At 48.8% G+C, this 25,181-nt stretch overlaps 1 protein-coding gene across 3 annotated transcripts in view; it reads right to left on the reverse strand.

The window, feature by feature from the left end:
* Positions 1-25,181, reverse strand: part of CAPN8 (calpain 8) — a 288,408-nt gene that overhangs the window by 28,558 nt on the left and 234,669 nt on the right. For all 3 annotated transcript variants that reach the window (XM_069608633.1, XM_069608631.1, XM_069608632.1), the window contains 2 exons: positions 14,906-14,963; positions 4,381-4,445 (listed from right to left, as the gene is read on the reverse strand). In XM_069608633.1, the coding sequence (XP_069464734.1) occupies positions 4,381-4,445; positions 14,906-14,963 (123 nt within the window). The remainder of the gene's footprint in view (positions 1-4,380; positions 4,446-14,905; positions 14,964-25,181) is intronic.

The raw sequence follows: 25,181 nt of genomic DNA on the forward strand, positions 1-25,181 counted from the left end.
AGGAGCACTGGGGGGGCACAGGGCCACTGTGGGAAGGAACACTGGGAGGAAAGGAGCACTGGGAGCTGGAGGAGCATTAGGAGGTGATACGTCACAGGGGCGGGGGTTCGAGCACTTGCAGGGGGAGGAACACAATGTGGCATAGGGGGAACAGGACCACTGTGGGTAGGAGCACTGTGAGGAAAGGAACACTAAGGATTATTGGGGGGTGATGCATCACTGGGGGAGGATAGAGCACTGGCAGCATGAGGATCACTGTGCAGTGCAGTGCAGGGGGCACAGGACCACTGTGGGAAGAATCATGTGGGAGAAAGCAGTGAAGGTGAAGGTGCACAGAAGGGAGAAGCAGCACTGGGGAAGGAGCAGTGAGGGTAAAGCGCATTGGCGGGAAGGAGTACTGGGGCGTATGGGTGGAAGGAGCATGCTTGAAGTGCTCACTATTTCCATCAGCAGGTTGGTCCTGGGTGAATGGATTGGGTTCTTGGCACAGGGTCCCAGTTTCTGTTTGGTGCTCATGTTCGAACTGACCATCCTTTGGCTGACAACCAGCTTCCCAAAAGTTCTGACGGGTTAATGCCTGAGAGATGCACGCCCCTGCGCCCCAGGCTGCAGCAGGAGCCAGCCAAAGCAGTGCAGCACCGAGGGGAGGACTGGCAACATTTGGACTGGGGGGCAAGTTTACTTTTCTGGCCCATAGTGCAATGGCCCAAAGCCTGCAGTGCAGCGGCCCCAACTTCCAGAACAAGTAAACTCAACACCAACCACGGTATCAAGTATATATATTGGCATTGTTGACATTACTTTCCTTTTATACAACATATTGTTTCAGTTATGTTTGTGGTTTCTTAGCGATCCGGACCCCTGAAAAGGTTTCCATTTACCAAACATAGTACAATTATTTCACCAGGATAATATAATTGGTGAAATGGGAAATCTGGGTTTTGAGGCCCGTTGGCAATGCGTTACAGTTTGTAATTTGACAGCAGGCTACATCTCCTCTCAACCCATCTCCTCTTTAGTTTTAGAACAATGTAAGGAGGTGGCAAAGCAAGAGAATTTGTTGGTAGAGCAGAGCCATTGCTGAACCAGGGTGTCTGGGTTTACTCTCAGGGTCAGACATGAGCTGCCATGGCAAAGGAACCATACTGGCTTCCTGCCTCCCCAGCCCATAACATAAAGCCCATAAATGGACCCTTTGTATCCACCCCCACAGCATAAGACCCTCACTTGTCATCCTGCCTCCTAACCAGTATGCTTAACATAAATTGTTATCATTATTTATAAAGTAACACTACAGAGTATAAACCCATATGGGTTTGGCTTTCTCTACAGATAGTTGCGGAAAGGCATAGTGATGAAAAGTGATTTGCTCAGGATCACATAATGTATGAAGTTTACAAGGTGGGGATTTCAGCCCTGTCCTTCTAGTTCCAGAGTTTCCAATTCAGAAAGTTGGAGAAACCTCAACTCCTATTCCATCTTGACTATTAGAAATAGAAAATGCTTAGCTTTCATTCAAGGGCTAAACTGGTATACTGTTCAATACATCTGGTTTTCAAAGCACCAATATATCTACAAGGGTGAAGCCTATTAATCTTCTTTATCCTGAAGCAAATACATTTGTGAAAGAGACTTGGATTATAATTATAATGAAAGCTTGCTATAATTATAATCTGTACACTTGTGTATACTTTCACAGCACCAAGTCGCATGATAAAGCAACCTAAAAAAATATAAGAGAAGTAGTAATTGAAACATATGTTCAGAAAGCAAGTATGTATCACTTAGTCAGAAAAATGAAAGATGGTCAAGCTAGCCCCACAATCAGGTACAGTGGCGTGCAGGGCAGACATAGATCTTAGCAACGGTCAACCTGCTGACCTGCCATTCAAGATGTGTACCTCTGTGTCATTTACCCTATTTCCCTATCCATCATCCTCCGGTATCTTTCCCTTGTACCACATTCTCAATTACCCCGTTTCAGACCTCCTTTTTCCCTTTTGCTCCATCCTTTAACTATTAATTATATCCCCTCTCTCTACCTTGCACACACCTCCTGCACTTGCCCACATTGCTCAGTCACCAATTGCTTGCCAGTCACACTCTTTCATTTCCCTTGCACCTCATCATCTTCCATTGCCCTGGCTTACAGTTAGACAACCTTGATTTGCCAGTCAGCCACTGCCAGACATGACAAGAAGCCATGGTCGGGGGTCTTGCTGGTAATTGTGGCTATGGGGCCTGTACCTGGATAATGCAACGTGAAAGGCAGCAAGGGGACATGGCTTTTTTGGGCTCCCAAGTTGCACTTTCTTGGAAAGTCAGATCAATATTTCAACTCATGGGTGCAGAGAGAACTGCAAAGGGAATACGCCTTTGACCTGGTGATGAAGAGGGACCAAGAGCTTCCTATCATATTAATTCGTTTTTTTCAAAAAAGAGTGTGTGTGTGTGTGTTTCAGTTTCTGTGACTCAGGCAATGTGTTTGAGTGTATTTGTGACAGTGTAAAGTATAGGTGGAAGGATGTATCTATATATCTGAATCTGGTGTTGATTTGCATGTGTGTCTATTGTTGGTCACACAAGGGAAGATTGTTCTGGACAATACCATGAAAAACGATCACAGATTTAAGGAGTCTTTCAGGTTTGGGTGGTAACAGTAACATCGTCAATATTTGGCAAATACTGTTGATTTTACCAGCCACCCAATTCAGGGTTTGATCAAATACCATTGGTGGTATTCTATGGGAATACTGGTGGTGTTATTTTAGAAAGACCTTTTCAAGAAAATCCACCTATTTCTACCTCCACCGTTGGAAGGAAGAGGCCAAAGATCCAAACTGGCCCCAAATTATTTCAATCTTACTTTTTACTGTACAGAACGGATGCACAGGTGCTTCCCTTCAATAGTGGGAAAGATGTGTTTACGAATGGCCATGTTGAGGGGGTAAACAGGTGGGCATCTTCGATTGCCTCCTCTCACCACTGTACCTATATAATGCATACAAGGGGAAGAATTGACCCTTTTGTGCATAATGAAAATCAACAGTAGTGATATGAGCCACTTCTGTACATAATCGATTTCTCCCTTCACATTGATGCTGAAAATGGCATAACAAAAAGTTTAAAAAAATGTTTTACATTACCACTATTGGAGGTGGTATTTCTGATATAGCAGTGGAGGTATTCCAAAAATACCACCTCTGTTCATGGTAAACTTTGAGTAGAGCGGATTTCCAGAAATACCACAGACATAGCTGATAACTTTCTCCAGCGGTATTAAACAATCTGCCCAGCTCTGAATGACCCCCATAGTTTGTAGTTTTCTAATAATGAGAACATCTTTCTATGTGTGTTTTTCAACTCTGTCCAAAAGTAAGAACCACAAACAGTCCAAAAGTCATTTCGATAGCCACTATATACGTAACATCCATGGGTGCTATCAGGGTGCCATTGAACTTTTTTTGTACGAGCACGCTGGTGATCAAAAAATTCACCAGAACATAGGGGAAGCATTCATACAGAATCAAATCGAGGAGAAACTCTAAAAACATATGGACCCTTACTTCCTTGGCAAGTAGGGGTCATGATAAACTGCTGTGGATTGTAACCGACCAATGGTACATGGGGAGCAGTGGTTCCAACATTACAATCCATGGTCACAGAATCTGTTATTTAAATGCATACATTGCCACTGAGCGGTATGAACAAGCCTCTGCAGCCTAGACTCTGCTCCCTCTCACTCACTGTGGAGGCCCATGTGTGGTGGACATCCAGGCACATCTGCAACATTGATAAAAAACAAGACAAATGCCTCGCCCAATTTACACGGAATCTGGGCAGGCTTTGCAGCACACGGTTCCTTTGTGGAAAGCTAGATTCTGAAGGTTTTCATCTTTTTCGATTATTCTTTTTACATTTTAGAGCTCTGGCCAACCAGGAAACAGCCCAGTCAGCCTGGGGGGCAATTGCCCCTTTTCTTCCCTTGCCAGTCCACCCCTGGCAGCACCCATAATTAGGGGTTTTGTCCTAGCCTGTGTTTGTTAACCAGCAGGCTCAGGGAACAGGTGGAGACAACAACACTCCAGCACTGCCGACATGCACTCAAACCACATCCCAGCCACTACCATCACATGTCAGAGATGCGCACATGCAGGCCAAGTGTCAGTGTCTCCTGCCAGTCAGAGGACTGAAGACTCACAGGAATAAAACTCAAAAGCAATGTGAGCACACTTGGCTTATCAAATGCACAGACATTTAAAAGATAGTGTTCCTTCCAGTATTTTCAGCTCCCTCACTTCCAGGGCACTCCCTGATCAACATGTTCCCAGTTAACCCCTTCTGGGAGAAAGTCCAAGAAAGCAGAAATATAAAGGATACATCCAACAGGCTGATCATCTCTCTGCAGCAAGCCTTGGTGAATCCCTCTGTTTTTATGTCAGGCCCTAGAAAGAAATATTAAAAAACCAATGCTATCAAATCAAGGCAGCGGGAGCAAGGCAAACAGCATAACATTGGTGAAAGTTCTCCTGTAGAGGGGTACCACTCTAGTTTTAGTCCTTTTTCTGTTTGATGTTTTATAGCGTGACAAAATACAATATACATTGTTTAAAAGCACAGGAAGAGCACAAGGGAAACAAGCACAATTGGAGTAGATTGTATATAGGTGCATTCCTATTTCAGCAGCATCGGTAAAACATAGCAGCAAACTGATACGTTCAAGGGGAAAATGAACAAAATCAGCAAAGAGAGAAGAGAGGGCAAAGTGCTCATGGGAGGGGATGGGTCATTGAAGGAGGGCTGGGGTCCCGGGAGTTCCTGCAGAGGGGTTCTAAGCATCAGTGAACCTCAGTCTGAAAGGGGTCTTTTTCAGTCTCTGTTTGAACTTAATAAAGCTTGCTTCAGTTTTCAGAGGGGTGTGATTACATTCTCAATTTTGCAGCAATGACATCATGCCAGAGGGCTGGCTATATATTGACCAAACAAATAATTTGCAGGGATGTCAGAAAACAGTTCCGGGATGGAATCTCTCCGTGAAAATGACCTCATAGAGTGGTGATGTCCATACAGACGCACTACAGCATGAAAGGAACTCTTCTACTGAATGCACTGAAAGAATGTGGGGAAATCCAGTGGCAAGAAATGATCCATTGAACTCTGATGCCATGAAAAAGCCTTCCGCCAAGGCACAAAAGCAGAGCCCTCTTCAAAGCGGTCAAGCACTGCATCAACCTGCTACCTGACCCTGCCAAACCACACCATCAAAAATCCACTGCCATCAAGACTTTCTTCATCGACAAAATCAGCAAGATTCACCAGCACATAGACACCAGCTCTGCATCCACAGACCCACCTCATGTCCCTCCTCGCGAAATCTCCACACCCTGTACAACATTCAAGACACTCTCTACATAGGAACTGGTAGAAACCCTGGCCACCCTCAAAGCCACATTGTATACAGACAACATCTTCCCACCATTCAACCTCAAGACCCTCCCCGTGCAAGCTCTTCTTCCTTACCCAGAGATCATCAACAGCTCCCGAACTCAAGTCACCTTCCCATCGACACTAAGGACTGGACAAATTCTCCCTCTACTAAAGAAACCTACTCTTTATTCCAACAACCTAGGTAACTATCGCCCCATCACCCATCTTCCCTTCCTAGGTAAGATCATCAAGAAAGTGGTAGCCACACAACTGCAGCAACAAATCGACTCCAACAATCTCCTCGAAACCGACCAATTCGGTTTCAGACCTAGATGCAGCATGGAAATGGCAACCATACAGGTGGTCAACAACACACTGAACATCCTTGACGACAGCCACCCCGGTCTCCTGGTTCTACTCGGCTTCACGGCTGCTTTCGACACATTAGACCACCAAGTGCTCATGGAATCCCTACATTGATGCATGGGGGATCAGCAACCTTGTTCTACACTGGTTCAAGTCCTACCTTGCCAACCGCCAGCAGTTTGTTCAGATGGCCACATCTAGATCGCTAATGCTACCGGTCACCTGTGGAGTCCTGCACAGTTCCATCCTAGCCACACACAACATCCACATCCACCAATACGCCGTTGACCCACAGCTATCCCTCAAGATCGACTCCATCAAGGACATCCAAAGACTCAAACCCTGCCTCTCCCTGATCCAGTCTTGGATGCTCAATGCATACTTGAAGCACAACCCCCCCCCCCACCCCCAAGACCGAATTCCAACTCCTCACCAAAAACCAGACATAGAGACCTGGCTATCAACCTGGCATCAACCAGGAACGACCTCCCACCCTGCTTGAGGGCAGAGAATTCCTACTGGATATTCTGCAAAGCCTTAAAAACTCTGCGTTTCACCTAAACCTGAATTCCCCACCCCAGGCCAGTCAATCATGTTTCTTTATGTTTGTTCGATAAGTGCCATCAGGCTACACCTATCTTACCTGTATCTGTATGTAACTATGCCTGTTCAACTCTAGCCTAAGATTGTATGCTGTAGGAGGACTGCCAGTGGTCATGATTTTGTATGTTTACATTATGACTGCCAGTGGGTCATACCTACCGTACCTTTATCTGTATGTGACAATGCCTGATCCACACTAGCTTGTCTAGTTCTTTGTATCTGCAACAGCGCCTCAATGCCTACGGGTTGTATGTGCGGTTTACAAATTAAATAAATAAATAAATAAACCCTGAGGGCTTCACAGCCGAGCTCAACTCCTTCACCAAGTCCCTCGTGGTCCACTTCGACAAACACCTCTCCTTCAAGACTTGAGGAGAACCATCTTCCGGTTCCGGAAGGACCTCAAGACCTTCCTCTTTGCTTCTGCCTTCACCCATCCTCTCCCCTACTGATCTGCTCTTTCTCGGCACGTGCACCTGGCCTACCCTCTGTCTTCTGTGCCCAGGTACCTGCTCACCCTGCCACCCACCTGCACTGTCCCTGGGCTATCCCTTGCACTGGGGTCTAGATCTGTAACCATACAGCCCTCCCATTTATTTTTCCACGCACTTATCAGACATACCCTCTCTGCTGCCTTAAACCCAACACTTGCCACATGCTGGCTGCACTATCACTGTTTTGTTGCCTTTTATTTATTTATTTTTAATTAGTTATCTGTTTTTTTCTTTGCTCCGCACTCTCCACTTCTCCCTCTCCCATGCACTTGCGCGTTCTCAATGTCACTGGGCCTAGTAAGATCATTGTTTTTGTTCTGCCCTGTTCCCCTCCCTTGCTCTCTGAAAACACTTGTGTACGAGCGCGATATAAATAAAATATCATATCATATAAAGACGCACATAGCTAAGAAAACTCAGACAACTTGGTATCAGTTCTCTCTCCTGTGGAAAGTTATGCCCTTCCTCCCTCCACACAGCTTTAGATCCACCGTTCAAGCACTGGCCCTACCCCACCAGGATGGGGTCAATGCACTCCTCAAAGGCCTCCCGTTGTCCTCCCTTGTGCCTCTGAGAAGAGTCCTACATGCGGCCACACACCTCATCAAGGGTCTACGCAGATATGACTACATCACCTCAGCCTTCACCGACCTTTACTGGCTCCCATTGCATGCACAAATCACCTTCAAGTCTTGCTGCACCATCTATAAGGCAGTCACCCTCAAGGCACCCAGCTACCACGTGGAGAAACTCAGCATCTCTGGCAGACAGCTCACCACCAGAAGCCAGGACTCTTGCAGACTTGAAATCTGCCACTGCAAAAAGGAAAGAACCAGAAAAAGAGCCTTCTCTGCCTACACCCCAAGACTATGGAACCTCCTCCCTGCCAGCATCAGACCCTCCCCCCAGGCACCTACAAGTCAAGACCCACCACTTCAAGAAGCCTCTCCTCCTCAACACCTAGGCCATCACGTTGCCCCCTGTGCCACCTGACTCACTAGACGCCGTCAGCCACTCTCTTCCCCTCCACCGGGTACAGCTGTACCCCTCCTCTGTGCCCTTCGGTATCCTACCCCCCGCAGTATATCTGTTCTGTTACCTCTGAAAAGCGCTCCGTTCTACATCTGTGCTGTTGTATATCTCTGTAAAGCGCTCCGTTGTTTATCTGTATTGTTGTATACCTCTGTAAAGCGCTCCATTGTGTATCTGTATTGTTGTATACCACTGTAAAGTGCTCCTTTGCTTCTCGAAGCTAGGTCCGGACTCAAGAAATACCATAATAATCATTTAACCAGAATCTATGGGTTGTGGAAGGGGCTTCCCTCCCCAATAACATCTTCACAGGAAGTAACATCACACAACATGTGTCTGTACGAGGGGGGCATTGTACTTTATTTTTAAATGGTAATTACTGAAACGTGATGCTGCAGCATTATTGTTATTAGCTGCCTTTATAGAGCGCACTTCCACCCAAGGGAATCTTGGCACTAGGAGGCCCACAGAGAGGCTACCAGGTACCCAGACCTAGACGAGAAATGTTTTCAGTGAACGTGTGAATTCCAAATGATATTGGATGTGCCTAAGGGCCGGAGGTACAGCATTCCATAATTTACCGGCGGCCACCGAAAAAGCACGCTCCCTACCCTGGACAGCCGGAATTCCAGAACTAGACAGGCAGAGCCAGAGCGGATTGAACGACCAGGGAGATACGGAACAAATTTCTCCTGGAGGTAGTGGCTCCCTGTACATGGTAAGCCCGGTGAACCAGACAAAGATTTAAATTTAATTTGCCTGGCCGCCACGAGCCAGTGCAGGGATTGTAAAACGGGGGTAATATGCTCCGTATAGGGAGAGTTAGTAGCCATTCAAGCAATGAGATTTTGCAACAGTTGTAGCCAATAGACTAGGTCCTTGGGTTGGGCCAAGAATAAGGGCGTTACAATAGTCTATTCGGCTTAAAACCAGTAAGGCCACTTCCAAAGGTCATAAGTGGTGTGGCAGAAAGGGTAGGACCTTTCGCAGTATCCTCATGTGGAAGTGTCCAGCTTTACAGACTGTGCTGACCTGGGAAGCCATGGAAAGGGATGAAGAGAGAAACACCCCTAGATGTTTTACCACCATCACTGGTAAGGGAAAGTCACCCAGTGCAGTCAATGAACAGTGACTGACTATTCATTAAAAAATTACAAAAGTACAAAAATCTACCAAAGTAGCATAAGCTAAAGTCAGATCTGAATGTTTAAACATGGATAGCTGATTTGGGTAAATCACGTTGTTTGCAAAAGAGTCCACATGGGCTGTAGATTGCAGCATAGGGGGGGTCTCAATTGAAAATCATGACTAAGTCCAAATGGTTTCCCACAGAGATCAATCAACATTGTGGTCAGAGCACGAGCGTTGAAAAAAGCCACAGGAGACAGTCAGGAATTACGACTTCTTCTTTGTTAGTCCTCTTCCAACTGCCATTTTCTGGGTAGTGTTATGTCCCATCCCAATCCCTTGCTCTTCCCTTGCAATGCCCACTCAGTCCCCTCTGAAATACGGTGTTCTTGCAAGGAGAGAACATCTTCCCCCTCCTGTGTGTCCATGTCTACATTTCTTCTATCCAGTGACAGGGTCTTCTTCTCGCTCCTCCTGATCGGTCTAGGTGTACTTCATCTTCTTGTTCAATGCTTGCAGAGACTTCTCCATCTCCTTTTACATGGGGTTCAAACTCTTCTTCTTGTTTAGGCTGTGTTATGGGCCCTCATCTGCCGATGGCTTCTGGTCCCTTTAAGTATCTGAACTGTGAGGAATCTTTTGTTGTCTCAGTGTGCTCTGATGTAGCTGTCACCGTTGTTTCTTTCTGAGATACTACCCTGAAACGTTCTGACATATATCTTGAATACATCTTCCCTGCTTGTCGCTGCTGTACTATAACCCCCTCTCCAGTCCCAAAGTCTTTGTTCTCTGGTGGCCTCCATTTATCTGAATAATCTTTGGCTGCCACTTCCATTTTGGTATCTCTCTTTCTGATCTCTTCTTCCTTATTATGTTTCACAAGAACTTGACCAGGTAGTCTGGTTATTGACGGCCGTGCCATGAGGCCTTCATCTGGGATCATGTCCGTGGCATCATGTCGCATTGTACAATAGTGGCGCAATACTTTGCACAATGCTTGTTGTAGAGACATGTCGTCAGCTCCTCTCTCTGTAACAGTCTCTTGATCCTGGACAATTATCTTTCTCCCATTCTATTGGCTTGTGGCCATAAAGGCTCTATCTTCTGATGTATGAAACCAAGTAATCAGCCAATCGTTTGAAGGCATGACGATTGAAAGGTGGTCCAATGTCTCATTTCACTATCCTTGGAATGCCCCATTCACTAAAAACCATTGTCAATCATCAGAGCAATAGTTTTGAAATAAGTGGATGACACAATCCGAGTAATGAGGAATCTGGAATGTTCATCTTTCAGGACAAATACATATAACTCTCCTCGTGTCTACATCTACTGTGCGCCATATGGTTTCCGGAGGGTCTGTGATCTTCAAAGGCAGTGAAGGACTGCTTTTGCAGTCATTTGACACTTTCTCACAGTGTTCAATCAATGTTTGTACCATGGCATGGATGTTGGGAAACCATACTTGGTCTTGAAGAAGTCTTTTGGTATTCGCAAGACCTCGTTGGGCCTCATAGGCAATGTCAGCAATAGTTTTCCTTAGCGCTGCAGGTATGATGAGTCGTGTTCCCGATAGGTGTAGCGAGTCAGCAAATACAGTCAGCTCTGCATGCATGGCAGCGGGGCATTTAGTTCTGGAATCTTGATGCAGACATGTCGAGCAACATGTTGTCTGCAATCTTTCCCCTTTCAGTCTTTGCTGAGGCCTATGGCTACTTGTATGGTCAGCCCATTACGCTGTAAAGTGGATATGCCCCACAGGAATAGAGTGGGGGTAACGCATTTTCTGCTATAAAGTCAATGTATGCATCACCTCAGTTGGTCACTGCTATGAAGAAGGGCATGCATGTGCGGAGATTCCCAAACTGTGACAATAGTGCCTGGTTATCAGTGACCAGTGTGAATTGCCAATTAAGAAGTGGGAACCAAAGAGACTGGGAACATTTCTGCTGGTTGAAGGCACAAAGAACCATTTTTACTTTGGGAAGAGATAATCCTTGCACAGTTACTTAAGATTATTAGTGTTAGGGACAGAGGTAGGTTTTGAGACACGACAGTGTCAGACGTTCTAGTTTCGGACGTCCTGGCAATTTCACTAGTTTTCCTTGATGTAGGTAAACCCTTCTTAGCTTTAGGGGGAGAGAGGTATTTTTCCAACCTTTTTCTTAATTAAGGTGTATACCCAAAAACATGCCACCATTGTGTCTGAGCCATACTTCTGCACCCTTACAGAAGCGACTGAGAGGTTAATGGGTGATTGCACAGTCATGGATATATCCTGCACAATATCCAGCCATGCCAAGGAATGATCCACGTTTGGCCCCGTAGGATGGTAGCTGGAGCAAGTAGGATGGTAGCTGGAGCCGGTGGATGATGTGGACTACCAGTGGGTCGGGGTCATGCCATCTTTGGAGGTGATGTGACCCTAAAATCTAAGAAGCCCTTGATTTATTTCACATTTGTCAATGTTGAGTGCTAACCCTACCTCACTTAGGGCCTTGCATACCTGTAGGAGAGTGTGATCATGCTCTGCGTGTGTATGAACAAATATTGAGATGTCATCACTGTCATTGAACGAATGGGTGGAACGGAAGCAACAAGCGCCAAATCGATTAATGGAAAATGTCTGCAACAGATGATACGCCAAAATATGGCCTCTTGTTAGGGAATAGGTCATTATGAGTCACAAGTGTGCTAATGGGTCGCAATGTAGTAGACAAATGGCATGTGACTTCGATGAGGCCAAGGCGTTTTGCGTTTTTGAAACAATAGAGTCATCAGCTGATCATACATGGAAAATGGCAGGCATGGATGAGTGTTGGGAATGTAATGCATAGTAAAACTGGACAATGCAGTGAAGCTTGTCTAAAGTTTTATGCCACATACCCAAACACGCCAAAATGACGGTCTTGAGCACCCGCTGTGCACTACTCAGACAAAAAGATCCAGGACTAGATATTCTCAAACAAACATCAGCAAATCCTTTGTGTGCGCCTATTCTTGGCCATGTGTTTCGGCTCCCTCCCTTTGCCCACTCTCTCCTGTGATATGTCTGACCACCGCAAACCTACCAGAGTAAGATTATGTTTACATAAACCTAACCATGTTGGGAACAAGGATACCCCCACCGCCAGCAATAGACGCTCAGTGCAGCCAATCATGCCGAAAGCTCATTCTTGTTTGAAAGCCAATTGTATGGCTATGCAGGTGAATCTAATATGAGTCTCAAGACTACTCTACCTCTAGTGATCCGTTTTTGTTGTTCACGCCTTGTTTTCATGACGCTCACCTGCAGCGCTCCTTCTGTGGGGTAGATCTCTCTCCTCTGCAGGTTCCGGCCTCTGGAATGGCCTCCTTGCCCCTCTCAAACTTGAGCCGGAACACCTGAAGTTCCGGAAGCAGCTGAAAACGTTCCTCTTGTCCTCTTCTTTCTCTCTCTCTCTCCCTCCCCTGCTGACCTACCTGTCTGATGTACCGACTGATTGCTTGGCTACACTCAGAGTCTCACTGAGTCCAGACTATTTCTTGATCAGTCACCCTTGAACTGCCTCTGGGCCTACGACGCACTTAGGGGCTGGTACTGTAACCCTACAGTCCCTTGTTCTCCTTGCACTACCCCGAGCCACGCTGCCATGGCTGCACTAACTCAGAGCATTGCTACCCTGTTTTCCTCTGCCTTGCACTCCCCCTCCTCCCTTTCTCCTTGCACTTCTCCTTCTCGCGCTTGCACGATCTGAATGACACAATGCCTAGTAAGATTGGTTGTCTTGTTCTCCCTCTGTCTTCCCTCCTTGTCTTGCTGCGCCTAGAAACACTTGTGTACAGGTGCGTTATACATGACATATCAAGTCAGATGCCCCTACCACTATATATGCACCTATAGACTGCTCTCATAAATGCACACAATATTCCTCTTGTTTGTGTCTCCAAAACGGTTTTATTCCTCTGAGTAGAGCAATCAGATCGTTAACTGTATATGTTCAGTTTTTAGACATCCATCAGACATCCATCAGGGATTAGCCCACGCTACTTCACATCTTAAATAAATAAACACCTCCTCGCCATCCAAACTCTGCCCGTCATCCTAGATTAGCCAATCCGCCCTCGCCAAACTAAAACACTAGGCCGCCATCTTCCCAAACCTTTGATGACTGTAATAGTGTGTGTTGGGGCACTAGCCTCTCCCACCCCTCATTAAGCACAGTCATCCCTCATTCTGTCATGCACAGAGGTCCATTCCCGGAGCGCTGTGCAGGGCAACATTACTTCTTCCTGTATGCAGCGACAGAACCGTAAGACACCTTTATTTTCACATGATTTATGTCATTCTGACAACAACAACAAAACGGAGAAATCAAACGCCATGAACAAGGTGTGCTACAATGCTATCATGTAAGGAAGAGGTGCAGTTCCACTAGTGGCCAGCAGAGGAAAGGAAACCCATAGCCAATTAAATATAAAACGGAGAAAATAATAAATAATCTATAAAAGGCAGAAAGTCTGTTAATTTGTTCCTTATTCAATTCTATACCGTTCCACCAATCTGCACCAAATTTTGCATAGTTACCTGTTAGGACCCCCCAGACATTACTGGCTACATGACGTTTGCACACCCCAACCCCTTCCCCAGATTTCACAGTTGCCCAAAATCGGCGAAACATAAATGTGGTCGTAGAAGGACCAGACAGAGCTAATTTTAAGCATCGCGACGCGAGCAACAAAACTCTAAAACCACGTTTCAAGTCCCTAGGATTCACGGTTTCCAAGATATTTGCACCGCAACGCACAGCACCCCGCCAGGGCGAGGTGACAGGTGGCGAGAGCGCACAGTAGGTCCCAGTATGCTGCAGCACACCAACTCTCTCCTCCCAACATATGCTCCAGGGTAGGTCAGCCGGTTCCATGTGATAATACCGCCGCAAAAATATCGCCATACAAAAATTTCGCCATATTTTTGCGGCGATATTACCCCATGGAACCTGCGGGGGACACCCCCGCAATCCCCATATATTTTAAAAGGGAGCAGGGGACACCCCCGCAACCCCCCCATCCATTTACCCCATAAATTATCCCCACCAAAAATATCGCCTATGGCCGTTCCCGACGACCATATGTACGGCGATATTTTTGGTGGGGATAATATTACTTGATACCGGTCAGCCAGTCACACATGCCCATTCTCTGTGCAGTTTACTTCAGGGTGGGATTGGGAAGCCCATGCAGTGATAAGGGACTCGGAACAGCGACCTACCTACAAGATCATTGGTTTCCAAAAATTGAAGAGAGTTCCTATGTCTGTCTACTGAACCCATGCCGAGTACGGGTACTTTTTCCTAGTAACAAACACAATTAGATTAAATGTATTGAAATACAATGAAAAGGGGTAAGAAAATGAGAAAAATACAAAAGTAGCCGCAAAACGTACGTACAAAAAAAAGGGGTATAGTGTAAATTGTATGCGATTTATCATAAGAAAAACAATGAGGCCCAGCGGGAGGTGGTTCCTCAGAGAGGAAAAATAAATACATATATTACGAGGAAAAATTATAGAATTCCAAGGCCCAGTGGGCGTTTCCCCTGTTAGAGGAAACATACATGCATATATTATGACAGATTTTCAATTCGAAATACGTGGAGTGGGATTCCTAAAAAAAACACATAGTCAGAAAGTAATTCTTTGAATACACATAGACTTATCGGTGCAGCGTGCCAGCCATGTACCATGTAAACTAAGGATAGCCACTGGCAGTCATATGCCAAACAAACCCTGTGGAAGTTTCTAGCGAAGGCGCGGGCATACGCTTAATATCCTGCGTCACAGCTTCTCTGCTGTGAGAACTGGACGCACAACTTACGTTTGGATACAATCCTGTTGAGGACAGTTTGAAGCTCAGTTGCTGTCATTTCATTGTCCTGCAAAAGACAAACCGCACAACATTACGTGTTATTCTGTCTGAAAATGAACTGTGCAAAAAGAAAGCGGGCTAGCACTGTGTTACTGTGGGTACATGTCTTCATGAATGACTATTGCAAAGGCAGCGAGTGTGAGATTAACGGCTTTAGGGATTAAACCCTTTAGCTGCGTGAGTGTTTCAGCAGACACACACCTTCACCGGTGCTCTTAACTATATGGAATAAGACTCACTACATCAACCACAAGAAGACGTGCCACATTATCAGATTGCCACTACCTCCAACCTTCACATCTCCTGGCTTTTGAGAAGTGAGCTTCATGTTTTAATTACCCATCAAACCCACTCTAGTCCTGCAGAGTTATAACATTAAAATACATTGTATTTGTATATCTTTTTTTTTTAAAACTTTTATTTATTCAGCTTGGTAACACAGGTACAGGTGAGTAACAATAAGGCATATGGAATCAAAGCAGTTAAATCGGTACAAATACACATAGTTCGTATAAACGAAGCACATAAAGGAAAAAAGAATCAACATATGCACATGGGGGGACACATGGGAAGTCGGAATATAAACAGATGGGGAAAAAAACAAAAAAAAAGGGAGAGAAAAGGGAGAGAAAAAAAAAACAAAAAAAAAAATAAATTTCAAGGACCGGCTAGGGATGAACTAGGTGAGGGGGCTGGGGATACAGGATCCGAGTCGGAGTCAGTGGGAGACATAAATGAGCGAAACTTCAGCCAGATATCTCTAGGTCTGGAATGGGCGGGTTGCTGTATCGCCCAGGACTCTTCTGTGTCGGAGGCCCACGTCACTGCCCTGAGCCACTGTGCATGAGTAGGGGTGGTAGGCCTAAGCCAGCAAAGCAGAATTGTGCGCACAGCAAGTAACATACAGAGGCCAGCAAGTTTTCTGGAGTCACGGTGGAGCTCGGGGAAATCATGAAACAGGCATTTCATCGGGGATAGGGGAATGGGGGATTCAAGGATAGACGACATAGTAGAGCATACTGAGGTCCAGAATTGAGCAAGTCGGGGACAAGACCACATCATGTGGATGTAATCAGCATCGTCATATCCACACCTAGGGCACCTAGGGGAGGAGTCGCCCGAGATGCGATGTAGCCTGGTCGGGGTGTAGTGGTACCTGTGAAGCACCTTAAATTGAATTAATTTGAATCGGGAGTTGAAGGAGACACCCTGGATACGTGAACAAATATGGGCCCAGCGCTCATCGGTCACCTCGAGGTCAAGATCAGTCTCCCAGGAGCGCCGTAGTTTGGGGAATGTAGGGGGCAATCTGGTTTGAAGCAGAGTGTATAGTCTCGAGATTTTGCCCCTCAAGGGGATGGGTGAGGTTAGTTCGGTGATTGCAGGTTCATCGGGAGGCAGTGCTGGGAAGCATGTGTACTTGTGCTTGAGTACTCTACGGAGGGACGAATATTGGAGCCAAACGGAGGGTCTCCGTCTGAGGGAAGCCGGGAGGTCAGGCCACTCAATGAAGTTACCCTGTTCGAATATGTCAAGCAGCAATTCATAACCCGCCTCGGCCCAAGAACGAACTACAGAGGGTGGGACTCGTGGGACTTCCGGGAGGAAATTCCAAATTGGGAGGTTACCGTAGAAGGGATGGGTGGTGCCCAGTATTTGCCAAGATTTGGATAAGGCCAGGGATGTGCATGCCGCTGGGTCCAGTGAGTCTGATATCACTGGCATAGGTGTGATCACGAGAGATCGAATGTCACGGTCACTGACTGATAGTCTCTCTAGCCTGACGTGGGGAGGGGGGTCCAGAGTATTGAACCAGTGTGCAGTATGTTGGAGTTGTGCCGCCAGCCAGTACCTAAGGAATTCTGGTGCCCCAAAGCCGCCAGCTTCCATGGGGGCGGAGAGGGTCTTGAGTTTAAGGCGGACTGCGCCCGAGTGCCAGAGGAAGGTGTTTAGGGTGCGTGTCAGCGCCTGAAAAAAGTCAGCTCCCGGCCATTGCGGAATATTGGCAAATCTATACAGTAGTTGGGGAAGTACCACCATCTTCAGTACCCCTATCCTGCCCGCCAGTGAGATCGGAAGTTTGTTCCAGCCCTGTATTTTTATTGTAAGATTTGCAAGGTATGACTGATAGTTTTCCTCCAGGACCCGTTCGGTGTGCCTGGACACCACTACGCCTAAATAAGTAAATTTAGATTGGGCCCATGCGAATCCCATGGTATCGGGAGGTGGGAGTGTACTGGGAGTGAGCGGAAAGAGGGTTGATTTGGAACAGTTCACCGTGAGACCAGAGATACGTCCAAATAGAGCAATATCTTCCAGTATTGGGGCCAGGTTAACTTCAGGGGAACGAATATAAAGGAGAGCATCGTCAGCATATAGAGAGGCTATATCTGGGGAGCCAGCTGTATGCAGACCCCTATGCGAATGGTTCTGGCGAAGCATGTCAGCAAACGGCTCCATTGCCACCGCGAAGATTAGGGGTGAGAAGGGGCAACCCTGTCTAGTGCCCCTGGCAATGTGAAAAAGGGGGGAACAACGGCCCTCGGTACGGACTCTGGCCACGGGGTTGGAGTACAGTAGCCTGACCCAGGAGACAAAGGTGGGGCCAAATTTGCATTTGTCAAGTACCCGCCAGAGATAGCTCCACAAGACCGAATCAAAGGCCTTTTGCATATCAAGAGTCGCGGCCACCACATGTACACCTGGGCTTACTCTACTTATAATGTTGAAAAGGCGTCTCAAATTCAAGGAGGTGGAGCGGCTCGGGATGAATCCCGACTGGTCCAGATGAATGATATGTGGCATGAAGGGGATAAGCCGTAGAGCGAGTGACTTGGCATAAATCTTGACATCACAGTTGATCAATGAAAGCGGACGGTAAGAGCCGCATTGAGTGGAGGATTTATTAGGTTTTAGCAGGTGTAATGGTGGCTTCGCGGAGTGAGGGGGGGAACCGACCTGCCTCCACCGACTCCTCCCAGAGTACTACGAGACGAGGGAGTAGGAGTGATTTGAAGTGCTTATAAAACTCGATTGGTATACCATCCGAGCCTGGGGATTTGCCCGAAGATAGGGAGTCTATGGCCTCCGAGAACTCCTCAGGGGTGAGTGGGTTCTCAAGGGACCCGATGGTATCGGGAGAGAGGGCCGAGAGGGGGAGTTGTCTGAGTGTGCATATAGGGATTGATAGAAGGAAAGGAATTCGGTATTGACATCACCAGGGGAGGTGGCCAGGGACCCGTCAGGTCTCTCAATTCCGGGAATAGGTGGGGCACCTAACTCACGGCGGAGAAGTCTAGCTAGGAGATGGCTAGGACGTTCACCCTCACCATATCTCCTTGCCCGACCGGGGTTATCAAGAAACCTCAGCTCGCGGTCTGCGAGTGAGCGAAAGGTGTCCAATTCCGTGCCAATTAACGCAAGGATTTCCGGGGTTGGGTCTAGAGCGTACTGGGCCTCCAGCGCAGATAATGTGGCCTCGCTTCCAGCGATTTCCCTACGGATAGTTTTGAGGATACCATTTTCCTTGGAAAGGGCCATGCCTCTGATATATTTGTATATCTTAAAAGACATAGATGTGGTAGGCAGAATTATATGCAGTACCCTTTTGGAACACCACACACTACAAGTGACAGTACAAATTCACCTTTGGTACAAGCCTGTACTACACAGTTAAAGTGGTAGCTGTGGCTGAGCAGCCAGACTTATCTCAAGAGTAAGTGAGCAGTATCAAATAGTTACACAAAGGACAGCAATTACTATGGTTCAGGCAAACACTGACTCAAGGTTTTCAAGTAAAAGAATATATATTTATTTCACTCTTCAGTTATATAACAGTTCACTATTCTAAGCAAGTCAAATAAATCACAATCTTAATACACCACACCACTTCCCTTAAATTCCAGACAAGTTAAGCTCACAAAACGAAGTGGGAGCAAAATGGCACTCCAGCAATGTAAAAAGGAGGGAAAAACAAAGTTAGCAGAAAATGAACCACACCAACAGGTAAGAATTCAGGGCAGTAGAACAAGAGGAACTTTGATGATAGAATCAGGTTAAAAAGGCTTACGGCCAAAGTCACTAGGTCAAACGTCTTTTGCACAAGATCACACAGTTCAGGGGAGTTTGTGGTAAAGTTCGTGCCACGGATGTTGGACGAGGTTGGTTGGTAGAAAAGTTAGTTCAAAGTGAAGAGAAGGACACCCTCGGTTTGGAGAAAGATTTCAAACACTTTCACCGCGGCTGAATGAAACGCACAACCAGATTTGCACAGTACCTTAAAACGGAGAGGGAGCTGTAGCTGCGGCAGACGTTGCTGGTAATTCCTGCAGGCTCACGGTTCCTGAAATGACTGTCTGACTGATCAGAAGTAGGAAGACTGGAGGGTCCTGCGCTACCCAGGGAAGAAACCAGCAGCAGAGCAAAGCAACAAATAAAAGGTGCACTCCTTAAAACCCAAGTAGAGTCCGACCTTCCTAGCTATCCGGCCACTGTAGCTCTGTACAGCGAATTTGACCAGAGAAGGGGTCATGGCCTGAAGTTTGGGTGAACTGGTTGGTCCCACCAGCTCAAGGGAAGATGTTTCCTGGAGGATCTTCTCTGTCGGCGGATTCTGGCGATTCGGTTCTGCAGCAGGGCTTCACCGGGCGGTTCAGTCATGGTAGGGGTCCTCTTCTTCCAGCTCTTCGTTGGTTCTTTCGTTAAAGTGGCGACTCTGCCTTTCCAGTCCCAGAGACCTGCTTTTTATGCAGTTTTCCCCCATTCATACAGCCTGGCTGTCAATCAAACAGCAGGGTGGCTGTCCTGGCAAGGACAATCACCCAGCCAATCAAACAGGAGTGTGACTTGGGTTACCAAGGGAACCCAAGGCAGGGGTCCTAAAACCCCTCCCTCACATCCTGCCTACCCAGACTTTCAGGTGCCTAAAGGAGGGCTTCTGCGTGGAAGCCCACGAAAAGGCGATGAACAAAGGGACCAAACCTGGTTTGGCGCACAGAGCGAAACACGAGAAAGACATTTACAAAACGAAATGGCGAATAAACCCAGCTGGAACCGTAATAAAATATATGTGGTCAAGCGGATTTATGTTCGAGGCTACTACGATAGCCTAAAACAATACCATGGTTAAGATAACTGCGGTATAAAAAATAGGGTAGATACCACTGCCACCAGCCAAGTCTTAGTGTAAAGGGAGCAAAACAAGGCTCCAAGAGACACAGATAAAAAGGGGTAAGAGTTAACCCTTCCCAATACTCCATGTAAGATGGGGTGTACTGGATCTGTGGTAAAAGTGACTAATAATAAAGTTAATGGCAACTTTATCTTTTCTGGGGGACAGTAGTCAGCCCCAGAAAATGGAGTCGGTGGGAAGTCTAAAAGAAAACCCTGTGTCACTGCACTGAAGGTGCTGTGTAACACACATGGAACAAATGGGGTTATGGAGTATGTGAGGCTCCAATGCCCAAGATCACACAAAAAGTAGAAATACACTTAGCAAAAACACATGTAAGAGTGGGAAAAAAGGCTCACACTCTTACCAGGTGAAAAAATAAATCCTAGAAATCCAGCAAAGCTGCTGAGGGACTCAGTAGGTAAGGGAAATTAGCCATTTATGAGAATTCTCCCTAACAAGCTGTCTTCCACCTGGCTTGGCTTCTTGTCTCACAGCATATATATGCAGTAGTTACATATAACAATAAACATATTCACTGACACCGACCAGTTCGCTCGGGTCTGCCTAGCCTCTGGCCGGCGGGCCGTTACCGGCCTGCCAGCTCTGCTCGGGTCTGCCTATGCTCTGGCCAGCAGGCCATTACCGCCCATGTACACCCCCTGCTGGAGCGGGATTGCTACAGTATTAGGCATCGTCATATGATATGACACCAGGAAAATATCATATCCTCTTTCCAGTGAACTTCCTGTTTAACCGGCCGATCCTTCCATTGAAGCCAACACACTGGAAAACGGAAGACTGTCCGAATTTCTAGCCTTGCCATAGTTTTGGCCACACTGTAATCCTCCATCAGCCGGCCCACCATTGTTCACCTACTGTCTACACAGCGCCACACTCCCACGCATTCTCCTTCATAGTCGCGCACCCACCCTGACGCGCACCACCCTACGAGGGATCCCAGCCTCTCACCCCCTTTTGTCTTCGTCTGTCCACGTGGCTCTACCTCAGCCCAAAAAATAAAAATGTGATCACATTGTGTCCACATACATTACTATTGTACTTGGTGTATACACTACTCAAGTAGTTCTTCGGCATGGGCAGCTGGTCTGTGCCATTATGCCCACTTTGCACATACTTTCTAGGGTCCATTAGGCCCCGCACCATGGCTGCTTTTTTGCTTAGACTATAAAGACTGGCCTTAGCTTCACTTTCTGAGACCATTTCCCTTCTTGCTGGAAAGAGCTGCGAGCCATGGGTGCTCTGGTAGTAAGGGGGGTGGGCTGAACTGATGGGTCCAGTGCACCCCAGCCAGCAAGCAGCGAGGTCTGGGGCAGGGAGGGGGCTGAATCGCTAGGCGCAGCGCATCACACTGCATCCGGCCTGCATGCAGCGATGTCTGGCCCGGGAGGGGGTCTTGGGGGCTGAACCGCTAGGTGCAGCACAGCACACTGCAGCCGGCCTGCAAGCAGCGAGGTCTGGGGCGCGGAGGGGGGCTGTACCGCTAGGCACAGCGCAGCACACTGCAGCCGGCCTGCAAGCATTTCCCTTCTTGCTGGAAAGAGCTGCGAGCCATGGGTGATATGGTAGTAAGGGGGTGGGCTGAACTGCTAGGTGCAGCAAACCCCAGCCGGCCTGCAAGCGGTGAGGTCTGGGGCAGGGGGAGCTGAACCGCTAGGTGCGGCGCAGCACACCCCAGCCGGCCTGCAAGCAGCAAGGTCAGGGGTGGGGGGGCTGAACCGCTAGGTGCGGCACAGCACACCCCAGCAAGCCTGCAAGCGGCGTGGTCTGGGGTTGTAGGGGGAGCTGAACCGCTAGGCGCAATGCACAACCGTCGGCCTGCAAGCAGCAAGATCTGAGTGGGGGGCTGAACCACTAGGTGCAGCACAGCACACCCCAGCCGGCCTGCAAGCAGCAAGGTCTAGGGCGGGGGGAGGGGGCCTGAACCTATAGGTGCGGCACAGCGCACCCCAGCCAGCCTGCAAGCAGCAAGGTCAGGGGTGGGGGGAGGGGGGCTGAACCTATAGGTGCGGCACAGCAAACCCCAGCTGGCCTGCAAGCGGTGAGGTCTGGGGCAGGGGGGGCTGCACCGCTAGGTGCGGCGCAGCACACCCCAGCCGGCCTGCAAGCAGCAAGGTCAGGGGTGGGGGGATGAACCGCTAGGTGCGGCACAGCGCACCCCAGCAAGCCTGCAAGCGGCGAGGTCTGGGGTTGTAGGGGGAGCTGAACCGCTAGGCGCAATGCACAACCATCGGCCTGCAAGCAGCAAGATCTGAGTGGGGGGCTGAACCGCTAGGTGCAGCGCAGCACACCTCAGCTGGCCTTTAAGCAGCGAGGTCTGAGTGGGAGGCTGAACCGCTAGGCGCAGCGCACCCCAGCTGGCCTGCAAGCAGCGAGGTCTGGGTGGGAGGCGGCTGAACCGCTAGGTACAGCACAGCACACCTCAGCTGGCCTGCAAGCAGCAAGGTCGGAGTGGGGGGCTGAACTGCTAGGCACAGCACACTCTGAGCCGGATGGGGGGGCTGAACCACTAGGTGCGGCAAAGCGCACCACAGCAGGCCTGCAAGCAGTGAGGTCTGAGTGGGGGGCTGAACCGCTAGGTGCAGTGCAGCACACCCCAGCCGGCCTGCAAGCAGCAAGGTCTGGGTGTGGGGGGGCTGAACCACAAGGTACAGCGCAGCACACCTCAGCTGGCCTGCAAGCAGCAAGGTCGGAGTGAGGGGCTGAACTGATAGGCGCAGCACCCCCCAGCCGGATGGGGGGGGCTGAACCACTAGGTGTGGCACAGCGCACCACAGCCAGCCTGCAAGTAGTGAGGTTTGGGTAGGAGGCTGAACCGTCAGGTGTGGCACAGAACACCACAGCTGGCCTGTAAACAGCGAGGTCTGGGTCGGGGGGGGGCTGAACCGCTAGGTACAGTGCAGCACACCACAGCTGGCCTGCAAGCAGCAAGGTCGGAGTGGGGGGCTGAACTGCTAGGCACAGCACACCCCAGCCGGGTGGGGAGGCTGAACCACTGGGTGCGGCACAGCGCACCACAGCTGGCCTGCAAGCAGCAAGGTCTGAGTGGGGGGGGGGGGTGAACTGCTAGGTACAGCGAAGCACACCTCAGCTGGCCTGCAAGCAGCAAGGTCGCAGTTGGGGACTGAACTGCTAGGCGCAGCACATGCCAGCCGGGTGAGGGAGCTGAATCACTAGGTGCGGCACAGCGCACCACAGCCGCCTGCAAGCAGTGTGGTCTGGGTGTGGGGCTGAACCGCTAGGTGTGGCGTAGAACACCACAGCTGGCCTGCAAGCAGCAAGGTCTGAGTGGGGGGCTGAACCGCTAGGTGCAGCGCAGCAAGCCCCAGCCAGACGGCAAGCAGCGAGGTCTGGGTGGGGGGGGCCTGAACCAATAGGTGCAGCGAAGCACACCCCAGCCGGCCTGCAAGCAGCGAGGTCTGGGTGGGGGAAGCTGAACCGCTAGGCACAGCGCACCCCAGCGGGCCTGCAAGCAGAGAGATCTGAGTGGGGTGTTGAACCACTAGGCGCAGCGCACCCCAGCCGGGTTGGAGGCTAACCCGATAGGTGGGGCGCAGCACACCACAGCCGGCCTGCAAGCAGTGAAGTCTGGGTGGGGGGCTGAACTGATAGGTGCGGCGCAGTGCACCACAGCTGGCCTGCAAGCAGCGATGTCTGGGTGGTGGAGCTGAACCACTAGGTGCAGGGCAGTACACCTCAGCTGGCCTGCAAGCAGCGAGGTCTGGGTGGGGAGGCTTAACTGCTAGGTGCAGCGCACCCCAGCTGGATTTCAAGCAGAGAGGTCTGAGTGGGGGGCTGAATCGCTAGGTGCAGCGCCGCCCAGCCAGGTGGGGGACTGAACCGCTAGGAGCGGCGCAGCGTACCACAGCCGGCATGCAAGCAGTGAGGTCTGGGTGGGGCCACTGATAGCTATGCGACCTTCACACCCGGCACACGCACATCACTCATCGTGTCACATGGCCATGGAGCTGTATCAGTGAACAGATCTGCAATGGTTGGAGTGTCAGTGAATTTACTAAATATGGATGGGTTTTGCACGCGTTCAAATCCAGGATTTGATTGTTGGAAGCATAGGCCCAATTCCAGTTTTTGTGATAGTGCCAAGATAGCAAAGGTGTGTTATTGCACCTGCATTGCTATTTATAGACACATCACAATGAACAAAGAAAAATGCTGCCAAAAGCCCTGGTGAAATATCATTTGAACAAGTGTTAGCACTGGAACAACAACAGCTGCAATGTGGTCATTGCCCTATCCCTAATGCTCACATGTGGTCATTACTCTAGTCCTAATACTCACATGCGGTCATTGCTCCAGCCCTAATGCTCACATTAGGTCATTGCCTCAGCCCTAATGCTCACATGTGGTCATTGTCCCATCCCTAATGCTCACATGTGGTCATTACTCTAGTCCTAATACTCACATGCGGTCATTGCTCCAGCCCTAATGCTCACATTAGGTCATTGCCTCAGCCCTAATGCTCACATGTGGTCATTTCCCCATCCCTAATGCTCACATGTGGTCATTGCCACAGACCTAATGCTCACATGTGGTCATTGCTCCGGCCCTAATGCTCACATGCGGTCATTGCCACAGCCCTAATGCTCACATGTGGTCATTGCCTCAGCCCTAATGCTCACATGTGGTCATTGCCCCAGCCCTCATACTCACATGTGGTCATTGCCACAGACCTAATGCTCACATGTGGTCATTGCTCCGGCCCTAATGCTCACATGCGGTCATTGCTACAGCCCTAATGCTCACATGTGGTCATTGCCTCAGCCCTAATGCTCACATGTGGTCACTGCCCCATCCCTGATACTAACATGTCATGTGGTCATTGCTCCAGCCCTAAGGCTCACATGTGGTCATTGCCCCAGACCTAATGCTCACATGTGGTCATTGCCCGAGCCCTAATGCTCACATGTGGTCATTGCTCCAGCCCTATAGCCCACATGTGATCATTGTGCCAGCCCTACTGCTCACATGTGGTCATTGCTACAGCCCTAAGGCTCACATGTGGTCATTGCTCCA

This window comes from Ambystoma mexicanum, chromosome 4q, assembly GCF_040938575.1.
Source record: "Ambystoma mexicanum isolate Mex_15411 chromosome 4q, UKY_AmexF1_1, whole genome shotgun sequence".
Lineage (NCBI taxonomy): Eukaryota > Metazoa > Chordata > Amphibia > Caudata > Ambystomatidae > Ambystoma > Ambystoma mexicanum.